The 18,190-nt window shown below is 41.7% G+C and overlaps 2 protein-coding genes across 4 annotated transcripts; one reads left to right on the top strand and one right to left on the bottom strand.

The window, feature by feature from the left end:
- Positions 1 to 7,453: 7,453 nt before the first annotated feature.
- On the bottom strand, positions 7,454 to 8,208 carry LOC142101883 (uncharacterized; the record flags this gene model as incomplete). The annotated part of the gene is made up of 1 exon (XM_075186312.1): positions 7,454 to 8,208. A coding segment is annotated over one exon (627 nt), but the record flags the coding sequence as incomplete, so codon positions are not given.
- A 4,784-nt stretch (positions 8,209 to 12,992) lies between these two features.
- On the top strand, positions 12,993 to 17,778 carry RNF183 (ring finger protein 183). Of its 3 annotated transcripts, XM_075185447.1 has the most exons (5): positions 12,993 to 13,362; positions 13,521 to 13,616; positions 14,938 to 15,113; positions 16,550 to 16,634; positions 17,097 to 17,778. In XM_075185447.1, the coding sequence occupies exons 4-5, from the start codon at positions 16,623 to 16,625 to the stop codon at positions 17,700 to 17,702; spliced, it is 618 nt and encodes a 205-aa protein (XP_075041548.1). In that variant the 5' UTR covers positions 12,993 to 13,362; positions 13,521 to 13,616; positions 14,938 to 15,113; positions 16,550 to 16,622; the 3' UTR covers positions 17,703 to 17,778. The 3 variants fall into 3 exon arrangements, with proteins under 3 accessions (XP_075041548.1, XP_075041547.1, XP_075041549.1); XM_075185446.1 differs by having other exon boundaries at positions 12,993 to 13,616; XM_075185448.1 differs by lacking the exon at positions 16,550 to 16,634 and having other exon boundaries at positions 12,993 to 13,616.
- Positions 17,779 to 18,190: the final 412 nt, after the last annotated feature.

Raw genomic sequence — 18,190 nt, 5'->3', positions numbered from 1 at the left:
TGATTATTTTCTGCTCCGTCCATTAGGCCTATGACCGTGATTAATGGTTTGTTAGCGATGCAAATGTTTACATTTTCTATAATATATTTACTTAGCAACTGGGCCTGTAGTAGATTTTACTGTGACCTTTTTTTTTTTTTAATAACTGGTTCCTTCATTTACTGTACGTAAGCATTCTGGAGCTTTGTTTAGAGAAAATACTATTGTGAAATGTACTTAATAAACTTGTGCATATTGCATAGGTAAATACATAGTTTGCAGAGTGTTTTGTTCCTGTTTATTTAGCTGAGCAAGCAGTGCTAGTGTAGATAGGTAATTTGTTTTATTTTATGCATGCAAAGTGTTCCCGGAGGGTCCCGGGGGAGGGGGGGATGCTAATCTTGGACAGGGGTTGTGTGTTTATCTGTAGCTTTTAATAACAAGAAAAAGATTATTTGAATCCCTAGTTTGTTAACAGATATAAGGTAGGGTACATATATCATCTGTAGGACAGTTGGACAATTAAGGCACAGTTTGCGCTTTGCATACACTTTGAATGAAGGTGCAGTCGGCAGTTTGTGTTACGTTGTCCTTGGGATCTCCAGTCTCTTACCTGCCCCGACAAGCCTCGTCTTGCCCTAATTACCCTCCATTCAATGGCTGCTATTCACGTTGTGTGCACACCCTAGTGACCAGCTGCCCTGTATATACATAACCTGATGTTATCTGTGAACTGTCCAATAATGTCTGATACAACCGGCCATTGTTGTCTTGTATCGCTCTGTAATTATACGGTCAGTGAAATGTATTTGTTACCCCATAAAGAAATGCACTCGTTATCACAATCTGGCTCATTGGCTCACTCAGGAAACTTCTCTCTGGGAACCTGTGCAAATATTTTTTTAGAAGTGAAATTGGCGCTTTGCAGCGCTAGGTAGCCCTGTGTGGGCGTGGTCACATCCCATGGCGACATGGCCACGCCCCCAAGCCCTTTTCCTCTCCTGTGGCTCTCCAGCTCCTGTGGAACTACAAGTTACAGAATGCCCTGCCATTTATCCCTAGCAACACTAAGCAAAATATATATCATTGTCTGTCCGGTTTCCTTGTAAGACAGAGGTGAACATACTGTGCTTTCCACTTGTTGTGGGACTACAAGTCCCAGAATGCCCAGGTGCAAGGGGTATAGATTCTGTGTGCAGTCCTCACTCTGTCGTCCTAATATATGACAGTATACAATATGTAAGTATGAAATTATATCATCTATTAAGCAGAGAAATGTGAATTTTATAACATTTCTGTTTTATATATAGTAGGTTTTTTAACTAACCAAATAATTTACGTTGTCTAAGTAACTAACAGACCCCAGTGATGGGAGACCTGATACGCTTCAGGGACCCTCAAAAGGGTCACATATTACCCTTAATCTCAGTAATAAGTTAAAATATTGGTATAAAGTGCTTCACTTATTTAGTAGACACCTGTCATATACACGCTATAGAGCAGTCATACATATATACAACGTCTCTCTATTACCAGTCAGTGATTGGAGAGGGTGTCCGTGGTGAAGCAGTATGAAGATCAAGTTGCAGCAGGGTACACTTCTATATATACAGCGCCTGTAATTTGTTCTCCGTTCCTGATAGAAGTTCAAACCCTCTGTCCGGCGCATCTTAAAAACTTAAATGGATGTACAGGATCTGTGTCACTTGTTGAGGTACATGGGTAAGAACAGAATAGTGAATAAGACAATCCCGATAGTAAGAATAACGAATCCAAGGCCCCAAATGCTCCTGAAGAAGTCCCGGAAGCAATTTCGCTCTATGGAGATTAGGCCGTCGGGGCCGGTGGGATTCTGGCGCCCGTTGGATAGAAGATGTACCGCCACCAGGGAGCCTTTGCTGGCTAAAGAGTCTTTTTTTCTCATCCAACATAATTTGTATCCTTCTGCCCAGACGTCCTGGAGATCCTTCATTTCGGGTGGAAACTGGGCCACGATGTCGAGGTTAGGCTGCATTTTTGGCACCCCTAGAGGTGGAATTTGAGCCAAGTTTCGGCACAGAGGACAGGGGAAGTCCTTTTTGAGGAACAGGCAGATTCTAGCCAGACATTCCATACAGAACGTGTGAGAACATGGAAGCAGTAGCGGGGTCTTGAATATGTTATCATAGGAGGAAAAGCAAATGGGGCACTCGAGGAAGCCGCTGAGATGTTCTTCAGGATCACCTTGCTGTGCAATCTCTGTGGCCATGTCATATCCAGATCCTCAACTTGTTATCATCCAAAATATGACTCCTGCGGAGACAAAACAAGGTCTAATATCACCATCTGGTATATTCCTGGATTCTATTTTCTGATAAATATACAAATTCTCACCTTTCCTGGATTGAGGGGTGTTTCCATCTCAAATTTTACTTTTCTTTCATTCCTTTACTGCAATTATTACCAAAATCAAAGCTCCTGTCTTGAATCTGCTCTGCAGCTTGTATGTACATAGCTTCCTTCCTCGCCTGGTAACCAACAATTGGCATCGGGTTTCATCCAGGTTTGAGCCAAGAGTGATTCTTGGGCCATTCGTCTTGCCTCATCACATAGCAACACTAACAATTGGAGAATAGAACAATGCAGAGAATCGGGAGCAAACCATTGGACACTAATCAAACACGTTCTCTGGCTGGAGAGACAACAAGGTTGTTGCTTATTAGACTGTTATAGTGCCGATTGGGACACTGAGCTCACTGTTGTTATGATTTCGCACTGGGCGTGCAGCGTTCTACAAGAAATCACAATCGTGAAGACTGACATTGACCTTGGAGGTCCAGTAAACCTGAAGTTCAAGTTGACTATTATTAACAGTCATAAAAATATATATATGGACAAGTTGCTGGTGCTTATTGGAACTGAAGGTATTTTGGATAAAGTTGTGGTTTATAGGGGAAGTTTTTTCCCTGTACACAGCAAACTTCCTGTCTTTTAAGACTGTCAAGGGTCAAAAAAATACCCACACTGCTTCTTTTATTTGCACAGATGCCAAGATGCTGAGGTTGGAGACCACTTTCCAATCCTTGGACCTGTCCCTGAAATATCTGCACCCAGTTTTGTGGCATAATGTTCAAGTACAAGGGACAAGAGTGGGGTCGTGATAGTGAGAATTGCATTGAATTGCGCCGTTATTATTATTATCATAGATTTGTAAGGCGCCATAGTGCTCCGCAGCGTCATACAGTAGGGAAAACAGGACATACATAAAACAGGACATACAAGGTAGACAAAATAAACGCAGACAAGAAAACATTAGGACGTCATCCTGCCCACTTATAAAAAAATAAAAAAAAGTGGTGCAGGATCCGATGGGACGGTCTACTCTTTATTGAAAACCCAGGATTGGTGCTCTCGTGCACCTAGGGTAAAACCCCAAAATGTGTAAAGGGTGCAGGATCTTCCAACGCTCCTCAAATGAGCTCCAGAATGTTGTACACCACGAAGTTGGGGTGTCGGAGGTTCAGGGGAGTGACAGGCTCATGACCTCGTACTCCCTTTAGGGTTCTGGGATTGCCCGAAAAAGAAAAGGCATGAAATAAACAAGTAGTACTTTGTAGTTAGGCCCAGCCTAATGGCCGAGCAATTAAAAAAGTTCTCCCACCTGGTCAGAAGGTCGGACAAAGGTGGAGATACAGCAAAAGAAAGATACCTGCGGGTCTACATAGTATGCAAACTGTGCAATATGGTGAGGAGTGTCTTCTAATGAATACTGACTTCTAAAAGCTTCCAGTTTGGATATAATGGAAAATTGATAAATCTACCCCTATGTCCTTAATCCATTGTTACTGTGTAATACCATCAATTGTTCTGTGATGTCCTCTGATTTATAATGGTCTCGGTGATACAATGACTGGGGGTCTACATGTCAAGGCACATATGGAGCAAAGACTGTTGCATCTGAAGCCACAGTGTCTGAGTTATTTACATAGCTGTCAGTGGATTGTGGGCTCCAGAAAAATGGCTGCCACATGTATAACTTAAACGTTCAAAGAAACAATATATTTGAGGCAGAAAGGATCAGAAGAAAAATTATAAACATAATCAATATAAATAAATGTGAAAAATTGTGAATTTAGATGCATATAGTAATATAATTTAATAGAGATTAATATAAATTGTGAATATATAAAACAAAGTAGGCTGATGTTTAGCTAGAGACTGCCCAATGCCTCCTAGAAGCAAATAAACAATACAAAAAAACATAAACATCTATCTAAAAAGCCTATCAATAATTAATCAACAATCAAACACGTATGGGAGAAAAAAACGGAAGCTGCAAACAGCACCAATGTCATAAACCAAATTCATTTATTCCTGATACACTATATACAACCATTAGTTTTTCAATGACATATAAACAACATATTAAACCCATCAAAAAATATATACACAGAGTTAAGTTAAGAGCGGAAGGTGAATAAAACTTGTCACTTAGAAAGTCTGTTAATAGGGAGGGATAATTTCAGATCTTAGATTTCAAAGTTCACTTTAAGTTTCAGTTTAGGAGATAACGAATCCTCTATAAGGCTGGGTACACACTACAGGGTTTTCAGCCGACCACACAATAAACGACAGATTGGCCCAATATCGCATTAGTGTGTACGCTACAAGGATGAACAATTATCATTCCAAAGCTCATCCTATTGTTTAATTTGATTTTTAAACCGGACTAAAAATCTCGTTCAACGATGGAACGATGTCGTTCCAATTCTGCATTGTGTAAGAATTCCCCTTAGCCAGGAATAATGTATATCATTAAAGCAGAATCCTAGGAAATAGAGTACAAAGTAAAATTGTGCACAAATTTCTTCTAAAAGGAAAGAAAACTACTTTCCAAGTACCCAAACCCTGGGATTGTAGCACAAGCAGATTAGTAGTCTGATCGTTCCACACTTCAGTCCACTGATAATCGGTCCTGTCGCAGAATCACATTCGGAAGTCTGACTTCAAGCAAGTACGATGCACTATATTCTCCCCCAGTGATCTAGATGACCCGTATAACTGAGACAGTAATAGGGAGACGCTGTAGAATAGAATTTAATTCACCTGAGAACACTTTACATCAGCAGAAAGAACAAACCAAAGTTCTGCATTACTCAACATCATTCTCAGCAGTGTCTCAGAACACAGACAGGTATCTTACTGATAGAGCCAGATATCTCCATAATGTGTGTTACTCTGTGATCTACCTGTGTATCCCAGGTGTGTGTGACATGGAGAGGTGGGGAACACCGAGCCCTAATATTAGATGTATTTACCACTAGTGAGTAGTATAAAAAGATATATTAAGTGCTATCTCCTAATATGTCTTTTTATTTGATTAAATAGTGTAAAAAAGCATCTAATATTAGGGCTTAAATTAATTTTAACCTATCAAGTTCCCTAACGTTTCGGATGCTGTGCAGCCCCCCCACCCATTCTATTAAATTTACCATACCGTCATTCCTAAATATCCACTTCCACCACTGATGCACGTATTAGCAACTTCAGTGCAGAAGTGGCCAATATATAAAATATCTGTAGCAGTGAAGCTGGACAGATATTAACCTCTTCAGTGCAGGAACTGTATAGTATGTGTACATTAACCTCTTCTGTACAGGAGCTGGATTGTATGTGTACATTAACCTACTAAGTGCAGGAACTGGATAGTATGTGTACATAACCACTTATGTTGTAGGAGCTGGATAGCATGTGTACATTAACCTCTCCTGTGTAGGAGCTGGATAGTACGTGTACATTAACCTCTTCTGTACAGGAGCTGGATTGTATGTGTACATTAACCTACTAAGTGCAGGAGCTGGATAGTATGTGTACATAACCACTTATGTTGTAGGAGCTGGATAGCATGTGTACATTAACCTCTTCTGTGTAGGAGCTGGATAGTACGTGTACATTAACCTCTTCTGTACAGGAGCTGGATAGTATGTGTACATTAACCTCTTCTGTACAGGCGCTGGATAGTATGTGTACATTAACCTCTTTTATGCAGTAGCTAGATAGTATGTGTACATTAACCTCTTTTGTGTAGGAGCTGGATAGTACGTGTACATTAACCTCTTCTGTACAGGAGCTGGATAGTATGTGTACATTAACCTCTTCTGTGTAGGAGCTGGATAGTACGTGTACATTAACCTCTTCTGTGTCGGAGCTGGATAGTATGTGTACATTAACCTCTTCTGTGCAGTAGCTGGATAGTATGTGTACATTAACCTCTTCTGTGTAGGAGCTGGATAGTACGTGTACATTAACCTCTTCTGTGTCGGAGCTGGATAGTATGTGTACATTAACCTCTTCTGTGCAGTAGCTGGATAGTATGTGTACATTAACCTCTTCTGTGTAGGAGCTGGATAGTATGTGTACATTAACTTCTTCTGTGCAGTAGCTGGATAGTATGTGTACATTAACCTCTTCTGTGTCGGAGCTGGATAGTATGTGTACATTAACCTCTTCTGTGTAGGAGCTGGATAGTACGTGTACATTAACCTCTTCTGTGTCGGAGCTGGATAGTATGTGTACATTAACCTCTTCTGTGCAGTAGCTGGATAGTATGTGTACATTAACCTCTTCTGTGTAGGAGCTGGATAGTATGTGTACATTAACTTCTTCTGTGCAGTAGCTGGATAGTATGTGTACATTAACCTCTTCTGTGTCGGAGCTGGATAGTATGTGTACATTAACCTCTTCTGTGCAGTAGCTGGATAGTACGTGTACATTAACCTCTTCTGTGTAGGAGCTGGAGAGTATTTGTACATTAACTTCTTCTGTGTAGTTGCTGGATAGTGTGTGTACATTAACCTCTTCTATGCCTGATAGGCAGTGAACAGACATGAACCTTTCCTGTGCAGGAATTAGTTGTGTGCATATTAAACTGTTGACCACCCTGGATCTGAGGAACGTGCCCACCTTTACCCCTTCAGTGCTGGAATGAAATAGTGTGCACACACTGACACCTTGTGCTGTGAAAAAAAGTAACTTGCTCACAGTGACCCCCCCAGTGCAGAAGCTGAATAACTTGAGCACATGACTTATGAATTGCATGGGAACAGTAACCCTATCAGTGCTGTGGCAAGATAGCATTTGTACAGTAACCCTTTCAATGCAGGAGTGTTATATCATGTGTTCCCTAATAGCTTCATACCTGCACTGTACATTGTGTAACAAAAGAGATCGTAGAGTATAATTTATTATACCACAATTAAGCAGTGTCCTCACAGAACATAGTGACATAACGCTATAACCAATTTATTTTTCATCAATGGCGGAAGTACAGCACAGAATAAAGAGGCCGCATTCAGTATGTTCTCTCAGGGTCCAGTCTCTAATCAGATATTAAAAATTACAAATCGCATAAATTGCAGCTTAACAGTCAACATTGACATGGAGAAGGAGCCGCCATGTAACGGAATTCCGCTCTCAATCCGTGACTATGTAGGAATAGGGAGGACTCTTGTTAAAAGTCTGCAGTCACGCAAACGGACGTGGCTGCCCTAAACCAAAGACAGGTGCCATGATATGTTCTATAGGTGCGGTATACCTGGGGTGTCCTCCCCATGTGTATGTGAGTTATATGCGCAGATATATCGGGAAAAACACCATGAAGAAGAAGACCATTATGCAGCAGATGAAGATCCACATGATACATCCGTAGTTTCTAAACAGTAAGTTGCACCGGTGGTATTGAGGCTGGCGTGGAATCCCAACCAGATCCGCAGGCTGTGAGGAGCGAGACTGAGTACGACCCAGCAGATAGACCACGATGATAACATTGTCCTCCTCTCCTGGTGGGACATGGGACAACGAGTTTTGGGTGTTCCTGATGTAGCTTTGGCCATACCCCTTCTTCCAACAGAGTTTGGACCCTTCCACCCAGACATTCTGGATTTGACCCATCCAGGGTTGGTAACGAGACACAATGTTCATGTTTGGGGGTAAGTGAGGGATGCCCCCTGGTGGGATGGCGACAACAGCCCGGCACATGGGGCAACAGAAGGTCTCCAGCTCTTTCTGGAAGACGCAGAGCTTACACAAGCACTCCGTACAGAAGGTGTGGGAACACGGCAGCAACCGAGGGGTCCTGAAGACGTTGTCGTAGGTCGCGAAGCAAATTGGGCACTCCGGGATGACGTATTCCTGCTCCATAGCCTGCACCCCAGAAAAAAACGTCTCCAACCAAGAAAAGAAGTTTCCCAATCAAAAATAACTGGTCTTCAGAAAACCTTCTTTCTGTCGTATTTGAGATTTCTTCTGTGGGTCAGAGACCACATTATAAGGACCAACAATTATGGAAAACAGAAGTTTGATGAAGTTTGGAGTAAGCAGAGTTATAGTGACAGCCTATTTGGTTCCTGTCTTTTTAGCGTCACCTAGGAAGAGCCGGGTCCCATCTTATGGATGAAGATATCCCTGGTTGTTGCATTCATCCAACAATCCGCATTTGTTTGATAAGACCCGCTATGGGGTGATGTGATGACTCCTGTACCGGAGTAGGCTGTTCAGGGTTTAATTACCTGCTCTACAGGTCTGTATTCACACCGTGCCTAGTAACAATATTTACTTATTCTGCTGGCGTGCATTCACTCTGTGACACGGGATCACATTACTGACAATGAAAGGCTGCTCACTTCATGGCCTCACCTTCTCCACCACTCATTGGTGTGTACTGCCTCATTCTCACATACTTTGTTTCCATTGCACTCAGTGGGGTCATTTACATCTTGATGCAAATGAACACAAAATACATTTTTACCTCTTATGATTTGGTGCCTTCTGGCCAGACTTTGTATTGCTGTCCTGGGATTTCTAGGGCAAGATGAGGCGTTTATAACAGATGCCCATTGTCCTTGAACAGGGCGTTCTCCAAGTATAATGATCTCTGTGGCGGAGAGAGGTCCCGAAATATCAGGGTGCATCAATGAGCTGTAAATAGTGGGGATCAGGAGACTATCTTGGTATTAGCATAAATTACTACTCATTGCTAGCATTAATTACATCTCGGTGCTAGCATTAATTGCATCTCGGTGCTAGCATTAATTTCTCCTCCTCGGTGCTAGCGTTAGTTACTCCTCCTCGGTGCTAGCGTTAGTTACTCCTCAGTGCTAGCAATAATTACCCCTTCTCGGTACTAGCATTAATTACATCTCAGTACTAGCAATAATTAATCCTCCTTGGTGTTCGCCATAATTACTTGCCTAGTTAAAGCGAGTAGCGAAACGCGCGTCGTTGTTCGCCTCGCTATGCTGTTCTAATACCTCACGCTGTTATAATATGCTTTGAAACACTATAAATCCAATTACCAGAGGGATATTAATCCCGTTATAATAGAGATACATTGAACTATATGATCTGAAGTATTATAAATCTTAGTATTAGAGGAATCAACCCCGCTATAACAGAGATAATAGGACTGAGAATTTTATCAGCCAGGGGAAAGCTATAGGAGGGATCTAGACTACCCGATGCTGGAATGCTAATTATTTTCGGCATCCAACAGGATAAGTGACACCTGAGAACAGAGGAGTATAGACTCTCCAAGGCTATACTGTCTTTTGAGACTGAGGTGCAATACAAATAAAACAATTATGTAGCAGTTCCATTGTGTTGGTGATACTAGACCAGTGTGAGCATTAACAGAAAAATGAGAACCTACAGGTTATTGCACTAATTAATTTAATCTAACCTCATTGACTTACTTTTTGTAATAGACATATAGTCATACAATTTATGTTATCATGCTTGAGAATACTAAGTAATAATCGGATACATGTTATTGGCAAAGGTGATGATTATAAACCTTGCCAACAAGTAATTTGAATCTATATACTGGTATACTTGGTTAACTACAGCGTGAGAATTAAATGATATATTCTCAAATAAATAACACAACATAGCGAGGCTTGGCATATTCTGCCACTTTATTAACATCTTTATTTTAAATCTTTACTCTTATTACTTTTTTTTTTTCCTTTTATTATTTCGCTGCCTACTATATTTAGGCTTATTACGGGAACATTATATTTTAATTATATTAATAAAAGGTATTTTTTAAATTAAATGAATATTACTGAGTGCCCTTGTTAAGCATGTTTTCCTCTACCACATATGTCTTAAAAATAATTACTCCCTGGTATTAGCATTAATTACTCCTCCTCGGCACTAGAATTAATTACTATTATTATTTTTATTATATAGGGTCATTTGAACATCTTGGGAATGATTTAGAATTGGAGTAAAATGCGTCTACGTCCCATAAAGTGCTCTTTCCCACACTACATCTGCTCAGGAAGATGCAGCATTTAGAGTAACTCGCGGAGCCTCTGATATCTCAGCATTAGGCTTTTGTTAAATAGCCACTTTACGTAGAAATGCAGAAAAAGCCGTAACACATTGAATTCTCCTCTCTTTGGCTGATTGAAATAAAGGCACATTCATACTATAAATGTACTTGTTAATACAGAGTATACAAACACATTAAGAGAAATAATGTGACCGGTTGCTATGAGCAACACCACCTTTCCACATCGTTACCGGGGGAACAGGTTTTATAAATGTCCCCAGATATAATAATTTCTCAGACGTTTACCCTCGTGTCTCATGTTTCCTGACAATGATCAAACCCGTCTCTCTGTGATATGTTTACCTGTAGGAGTTGACACAGGGAAATGGATGTTCGGGGAAGCCAATGTTAGACGCACTGCTGCAGACAGTGTGGGGGTGGGTCATTTACTAATGGGCAGTAACCCATAGCAACGGAATTGTCTCTGTACACATCTAATGTCCAGTGGGTGTATGCAACAAATGAGTCCATAGGCAAACCGAGGGGGGTTTACTAGTGCCTGGAAACCCCCCTTCAAGCCTGGGGCACTGTATAATTGAGGTGGCTGGACCCTGCTCTCGCTTCACACGGCTCTTCTTGAAAAGGGAGAGCTGCGTGCACCTAACATGTATATTATGGGGATAGGAAGAGTTGGAGAGCAGCCAAGCACTGTCTAAAATTATAGCCACGCCCCCATGCATGCTGGTCACGCCCACTGGTGGTGTGGTGTGGAAACCCCCCTCTACAAATCCTGTGTTTGCCCCTGGAGAGGGTGTTGCTTGTAAATCAGGGGGTTTGGTCTGTGCAGATTGGGGGCGTGGTCATTTGGTCCTGATTTTTGACCCGAGGATCCTTCCTTTTGCCCTCCTGGTGCATTTACACTCCATCCACCCCCTACTCCCCTCCCCCAGATCTGCAGCAGCGCAGCCAATGTGCAGGAAGAGATGGGATCATATTATCTTTCTGCGGGAGCCAGTGGCCGCTTTATATAGGGATAATGTGCGTCCTATGTTATTTATTATGGATATTAGATCATATAAAAAATTACTCTAATGTAACGTCTCATATACTTGATCATTTTTTATTTTACAGAAATCTCCCTCATTTTTGCTTACACCCCATAGAGATAGGAGCAAAAATGAGCATTTAATTTTTACCGTAGTAACAGTAAAAGATGTGCACCTGCGATGTTCCTCAGAACATCGCTGCCAATTAAATCTGACCCATTTTTTCTTATAAATAGTATTATTATTTTATTATTATATTAGAATAAGTTATTATAATAATAATAATTTCTTATAATGCGCACATTTTAATTGGGAGGACAAATATGTTGCAATGACAGTGACTGACACACAGACTCAAACCGACTGCTTAATATACTGAGCAATAAGGGTTTCATTATTTTATTACTATAAGCTGGTCATTATATTAAATGTGGCGCCAGGAGAGAGACACATAAACTAACAGTTACACCTGGCGCAGAATCTGTCAATATCCAGCCTGCAGTTCAAGTGGCTGGGCAGCAGGTGGCGCCCTAGGACAGGGTAGCACTGTGTATAGTGATTATATATTGGTTATATATTTATATATTTCCACACATCCTAGATCTCTTCCACCAAATAAAAATAAACGTGAAGAAGGGCCAAACGGCTGATTATTATTTATACACATCGTATATGGTGCCTTTATCTCTGCTTCTAAAAATGACTTATCAGGATAATCACAAGCTGAAGTGGTTCATCCCCATTCAACTAACTTCTCCATTAAGCGTTATACAGACTGAATAATTGATTTTTGTTCTTTGCTACTCAAATAATCAGATGTTTGTGGCACTGACTTCTTGACTTAACAAATATTAACATAAGTCTAATTATTCTTTCGACAAACACACAGAAAACCAGAGGCCTCCCCCTCTCTCTATGTTTATTTAATTAGTTTTCTACCTGAGAATGATGAAGCGTGCTGTAAGTATTGTGCCGGCAGCCATATGTATGTGAGGCCGTACAGGTAAAAGCTATGAATGTTAACATATAGAAAGAGATATTTCCCCCACGGTTTGATGCCAAGTTAGTGCGTATAAAGGAGGATTAAACGGCATAAGGTGTCAGACGTCGCGCTGCGCTGTAAAGATATTTAGTTTAGCGCGTACTGCGCTGTAGGTCTTTCATATAGTAAAGAGTGTAATTCGCTATAATTTTTATAGTTCTACTTTTTGCTTAGTGTAGCTGTAATGCGGTGTCAAACAGGAGTCTCCCAAGCAGGGGAGGGATGGCAAATTTTAGCCTGGGGGGCAAGACTCAACTCAGCAGCCTATTAGGAACATTTTAAAGGGGAAAAAAATTCAGGCCCCCCCCCGGTCCAGCCTGCCCCTGATCCCAAAGCTGTGAGTTTTGTTGTTCACCAATTATTTTACTAAATAGGAAGGGGCATAATCTTTGCTGCTACTGTCATAGGCAAACCGAGGGGGGGGGGGGGGGTTCCTAGTGTCCGGAAACCCCCTCCAAGCCTGGGGCACTGTATAATTGAGGTGGCTGGACCCTGCTCCCGCTTCACACGGCTCTGCTTGAAAACAGTAGTGCACAGAGCATTGCCCATTTATATTATAGGGATAGGAAGAGTTGGAGAGCAGCCAAGCACTGTCTAATATTATAGCCACACCCACTGGCAGCATGGTGTGGTAACCCCCCTCTACAAATCCTGTGTTTGCCCCTGACTGTATATACTGAAGTGTAAGCACCTATTGCAGTAACTTTTGTCCTCTGTGAAGTCCGTGTGTAACTTTGAAGATCGATAAAGCCAATCAAAGTACAGTCACAGGTCTAGACTAACCTGTAGCCAATCAGAGCGTTGGAACGTGCATAGAGAGGGGGGGCTCTCTCTCAAGGCAGCTATTATAACTGAGCATACAGGAATCTCCTCCCCACCCCTGTTGTATACACACATTATCTAACTGAGGTCCTCCCTCCCCAGTGCTCCCCTCCCCTCCCCTCACCTGCTGGCTTTACCTGCACAGCCTGCCAGACAAACAGGTATTGTCACCACCTGCTGCTCCTCTGCTCTTTGTTGCCACTATTTTAAGGAAATTGGGTAGGGGGTGTCCCTTCACTTAACCCCTTACCTGCCACGGCTGCCCGTTATGATCTTGCTGGTTAATCACTGAAATAATTTGACAATCTTTTTGGTGCAGGTCTCACAGTCTAAATGCTGCCAGGAGTTATCTATGCAGATTGCTGTGATTGGCACTGATGCCATACAGAAATGACTGGCATTGCACTAACGTCAGGTAAGTGGTACTCTCTAGATGTCTGCGTCTGCCACGTGGGGTTATCTGGTGGTGTTTTGGAATAATTGTTTCAAAAATACTTGTAACGTACTCCAGGTTACAAATACTTGTAACCTGGAGTTCCTGAAGTACTGGTATCTCTGTTTATTGTTTTGTAATGTTTCACCCTGTATAGTGTACTGTTTGTATGGTGTACGGCGCTGCGGAAATCTTGTGGCGCCTAACAAATAAAGGATAATAATAATACTTGTAACGTATATATATTATATATATATAATATAAACATTTATCGTATGCCTAATGTGATGTTCTGTTGGCTGTCAATGGGCAAAGTCCAATATACAGGTAGTGTTTTCAAAAGACCTATTTAGAAGTGATTGTATGTGGGACATTACAGTTTACATGTATGCTACATGCCTACATACTGCTTGCAAAACAACTGGAGCACAGACATGCAGCCCGTTTATATCATATGCGTATGACTGCACGGTTGGCAATCCGGCATCCAGCCCTTGGCACCCACTTCACCTATCTGTTGCCCAGAAGAGATGTCTTGTTGTCGACTAACATACAGATATACATTCAAGGTTAAAACGCTGAAAGTATTGCGCTGACTTCCTGCTATTCTCTCAAACTTTTTACCTTTCTCCCTGACTGCTCCTTACCTTTGGATCTCTACCCCTCGACCTGAATCAAGTTATGTCACCATTTGTTCTTAAGTCTAAACTAAAACAGTTTCTATTTGCTAGTTACAAACGCTCTTCCATTGCTGATCAAAATGTACAACATGTGGTTCGCATTTTATTTGCCATTCTGCCTGTAAACATCCCGCGCTGTTTCATTAGATTGTAAGCTCCTTTGTACAAGGACCTCTCCTACTGTATTTTAGCATTTGCTGTTATTTCCAGTTTGCTTGGTTTATAACGTAGATGCTATGTATATTGTATGGACCCATATGTGTAGATACGTAGTATACATGTATTATATGGGGCAGATATTTGCATTCTTATGTAGATGTTATAAAGACTCAGGTCAGTCCATGTGATCATCTCCTTAAGAGATTCAATCCAAACCTGGAACCATGAACATCCCCATCGCAGGGATTTTGGGTGAAGTGACGATACAGCTGTCAGCCTTAGAATATCATAATCCTTCTATTATATAATGATGATATAATAGAAGAATTATTTGGGTCATAGGTCCCTTATCAGGGGTCCGGCAGAACACTAGCACCCAGTACACTAGTGAATAAGTTGCTGAATATTCTGGTGTACGTAGAAATCAGATTCACTCTGTACGTTCTCATCCTTGTGACTTGCAGGGTTCCTGGTGCCTCGGGGCTCAGATCCGCATTGATAATTACAGAAGAGCTGACTGTTTGCTGAGTGAGGCAGCGGAGGAGAGAGGGAGAGACCGGCAGAGTACGGAGATGGCTGCGATTGGCCAGGGACCGTCGTACAACTCTCATTTCTGAGGGGGGTCTTTCGTACAGGGCAGGTGAGAGATGGAGCTTGTTAAATTGTGACTTACCCTAAAATATAACATTCATATTTATATATGCACAGACATATATGTTACATTCCTCTACTGTGATTTCATATTTTACGTACTGCTGTGCTGTTCCCTACAGGCTATTGTTAAAGGTGAATAGAAGACACTGGTGCAGTATCCTTCAGTTAGTTTATCTATTATAATTTATTAACCGTTATTCATATAGCGCCTCCATATTACAAAGTGCTTTACAGAGAATATTTAATCAATCAGCTGCTTTCTTTTTAGATTGTAAGCTCTTGTGGGCAGGGCCCTCTTCCCTCCTGTTCTCATTACCTATAACGTTTGCTCACCAGCTACACTGCTCACCTCCTCCTTGGGCTCTCTGCCCATTGCCTCCCCTTCTCCGTTGTCCTTGTACCTCATTCAGTGGCTCTAAACCTGTTAGTTGCACCCACACTAATGGGCACAGCGCTGAATATACCCCTTGTACCCCTGTAGCTGTGTTGAGAGTTGTAATGTTATTTGTTTACTGTACTGGAGCTTACAATCTATATTTCCTACCATACACAGACTAGGGTTAATTTTGTAAGAAGCCAATCAACCTACTAACAGGAAGTCAGCTGCGTTTAGGAAAATACCTCCCCCCCCTCACACCAAATAACTTGTTAAGCGCCTGAATCTTTTACTTACATATCTGTGAGTGTTATTAGTGGTTCTTCTATATAAGCTAACTTGTATTTTAGATCAAGCGAATCTTTAAGTCACTAGATAGCGGAGACATCAATGTTCTTCAGCGAGATGGCCGTTTCCTAGTAAAACCAACATCCTCCTGAATATTGTCTCCTCTGTGTAGACTTTAAAAGGCACCGAACAGCTAATCTTTCTCGTTGGCGACAAACGTGAGCGCTGCGTTGGTCTCTAGCAGAAAGCGAGGCCGTTATAAAACCTATTATGTTTTATTGTTGTGCGTTACGTCTGTCAATACCAAACACAACAACAGAATGTATTCATCTATGTTTATCGTGGGTGATGTGAAAGCTGGAATCTGCGTCGTTTCTGTATAAGAACATTGTGTAATGTTTACAGATATAATGTTCCTGGGTTCTTCCTGAGCAGGTGGCTGTATGAAGTGACCAGAAGGTGGAGAGTTCAAAGTTCTGTGGACATAGAGATATAGACGTTACACAGGTCATAGTTCTTGGTTCTTTTGTTTTATGGTATATTGTGCAATTACACCCGTTTTCTGCAGAGAGCACACAGCCCGGCGCCCCAACTTGGCCGTACGCAGAGGGGGTGAAAATTTAGCGTCGGTAAATGGGGAAAAGCCCTAAATTTATCGCAAACTCTATTTTTCGCTGCATTGTAGAGCTTTTAAACTGTTCCTCATAAGCTATATTTTGTGTATACTCTGCACTTTATACGGGAAATCTTTTTTCTAGGTCCCCTTCTACCTATGTAATAAACATTACACGGTATCGTGTTAGAAAATCGATTCTGACGTACTTTACGCAAATGACATCACAGGTCAGGTGACGTTCCTCTAAGGAATGCAGTTCTCTACAGCGTATATATATGTATATGTGTATATATATATATATATATATATATATAAAGTGTGAGGTGGGGTGTAAGAAGAAGTCTGTGTAGAAGGTTTAGTGATGTGCGTCGGTTATTACATGGTGCTGGAAAGATGCTTTATAGATACTTTATGTTTGTAGTGTAGTTATGGAGGAACGCAGCTCCCCTCAATATTACGAAGAGCGGATCGTGCTTTTCTGTTGTTCTTTCCTGGCCGTGAGCCGTCTCCTGATTGGCTCCAACTCCTTTCTGTGGCTAAACATTTGCATGGATCACTTGTCACATTTCAGATTTAATTCTTGTTGTTCTTGTCAAACCTATTTGTGATCTATTTCTTTCAGGTAAATCGGGTGATAATTTATTGTGCTTCATGGGTTTATAAATAACTTATGTATATTTTCTTAGTAGTATCTGATCGGCCGATATCCTGGACTACACAGAAAGTGGCGGGAGATAAATATGGCGAATACTGGAAAACTGGACCCAGAATCGGAGTGTCCCGTGTGCTGGAACCCTTACAACAACACCTTCCGTACGCCCAAACTCTTAAACTGCCGTCACTCGTTCTGCATGGAATGCCTGGCGCGGCTCAGCTTTATGACGCAGATCAGGAACCGACTGCAGTGCCCGCTGTGCCGCGATACTACGGTTCTCCAATTGGACCAGGTAATTACCGACCTTCCCACCAACACGGCCATTCTAGGCCAACTCAAATTAGAGCCACAGAAACATCCAGTCTGCACCAGAGACAGCCGGAGACTAAACTTCTTCCAGCGTCCGCCATCTGTGTATACACTCAACGTCGGCCAAGATTCTGGGTCTTTGTATGATCCTCACCAAACTCAGGTCCGGACTCCCCTACCCACCATCCCCTCCGACGAGTCTTCCTGCCACTGTTTCCAGAACCCCCAGTTCCGCATGTTTTCCTATCTGATGATAACCATGGTTATTGTGACGATGCTTCTCATATTTTCCATCTTCTGGACTCGAAAGTTATTGTGGGGTCCAGCGTGATGTAACGGGAAAAAGACATTTGATGCATCGGCAAAATCAGGACTATTGTGATAAAATAAATCTGTTTTACTGGACACCAACTGTTAAAGGTTTTTGTAGCATTGACTGAAGGATATATCTCTACTCTATCGCGTTTACTTACAATGTCGAAATGTTATGGCGTTAACGAGATAATAGTTTGGGTGACCTGTGGCTTTCCAGCTGCTGTACAACAACATGTCCCAGCAGAAGCTGCTAGCCGGAGGCTGGAATATTTATTTAAATTGGCCTCGATGTTGCTGACCACGTCATAATTGTGTGTAAATAGCATTGTAAATACATCCGCGTTTCGGCTGCGTTCTCTATCTGAAATACTGTCTCTCAGCCAGCAGTCAAACACACCCGCTGAACATGAGTTTAAATTGTTCTTAACCTCGTGTTAGCTGGGGCCCAAATTATATTTCTGACCTTCGTTTAGTGCTTTGATAACGCACTTCCTTTTGTAGCTG

Source organism: Mixophyes fleayi, chromosome 9 (assembly GCF_038048845.1).
Source record: "Mixophyes fleayi isolate aMixFle1 chromosome 9, aMixFle1.hap1, whole genome shotgun sequence".
Classification (NCBI taxonomy): Eukaryota; Metazoa; Chordata; class Amphibia; order Anura; family Limnodynastidae; genus Mixophyes; species Mixophyes fleayi.
This window is presented reverse-complemented; position numbering and strand designations above follow the sequence as displayed.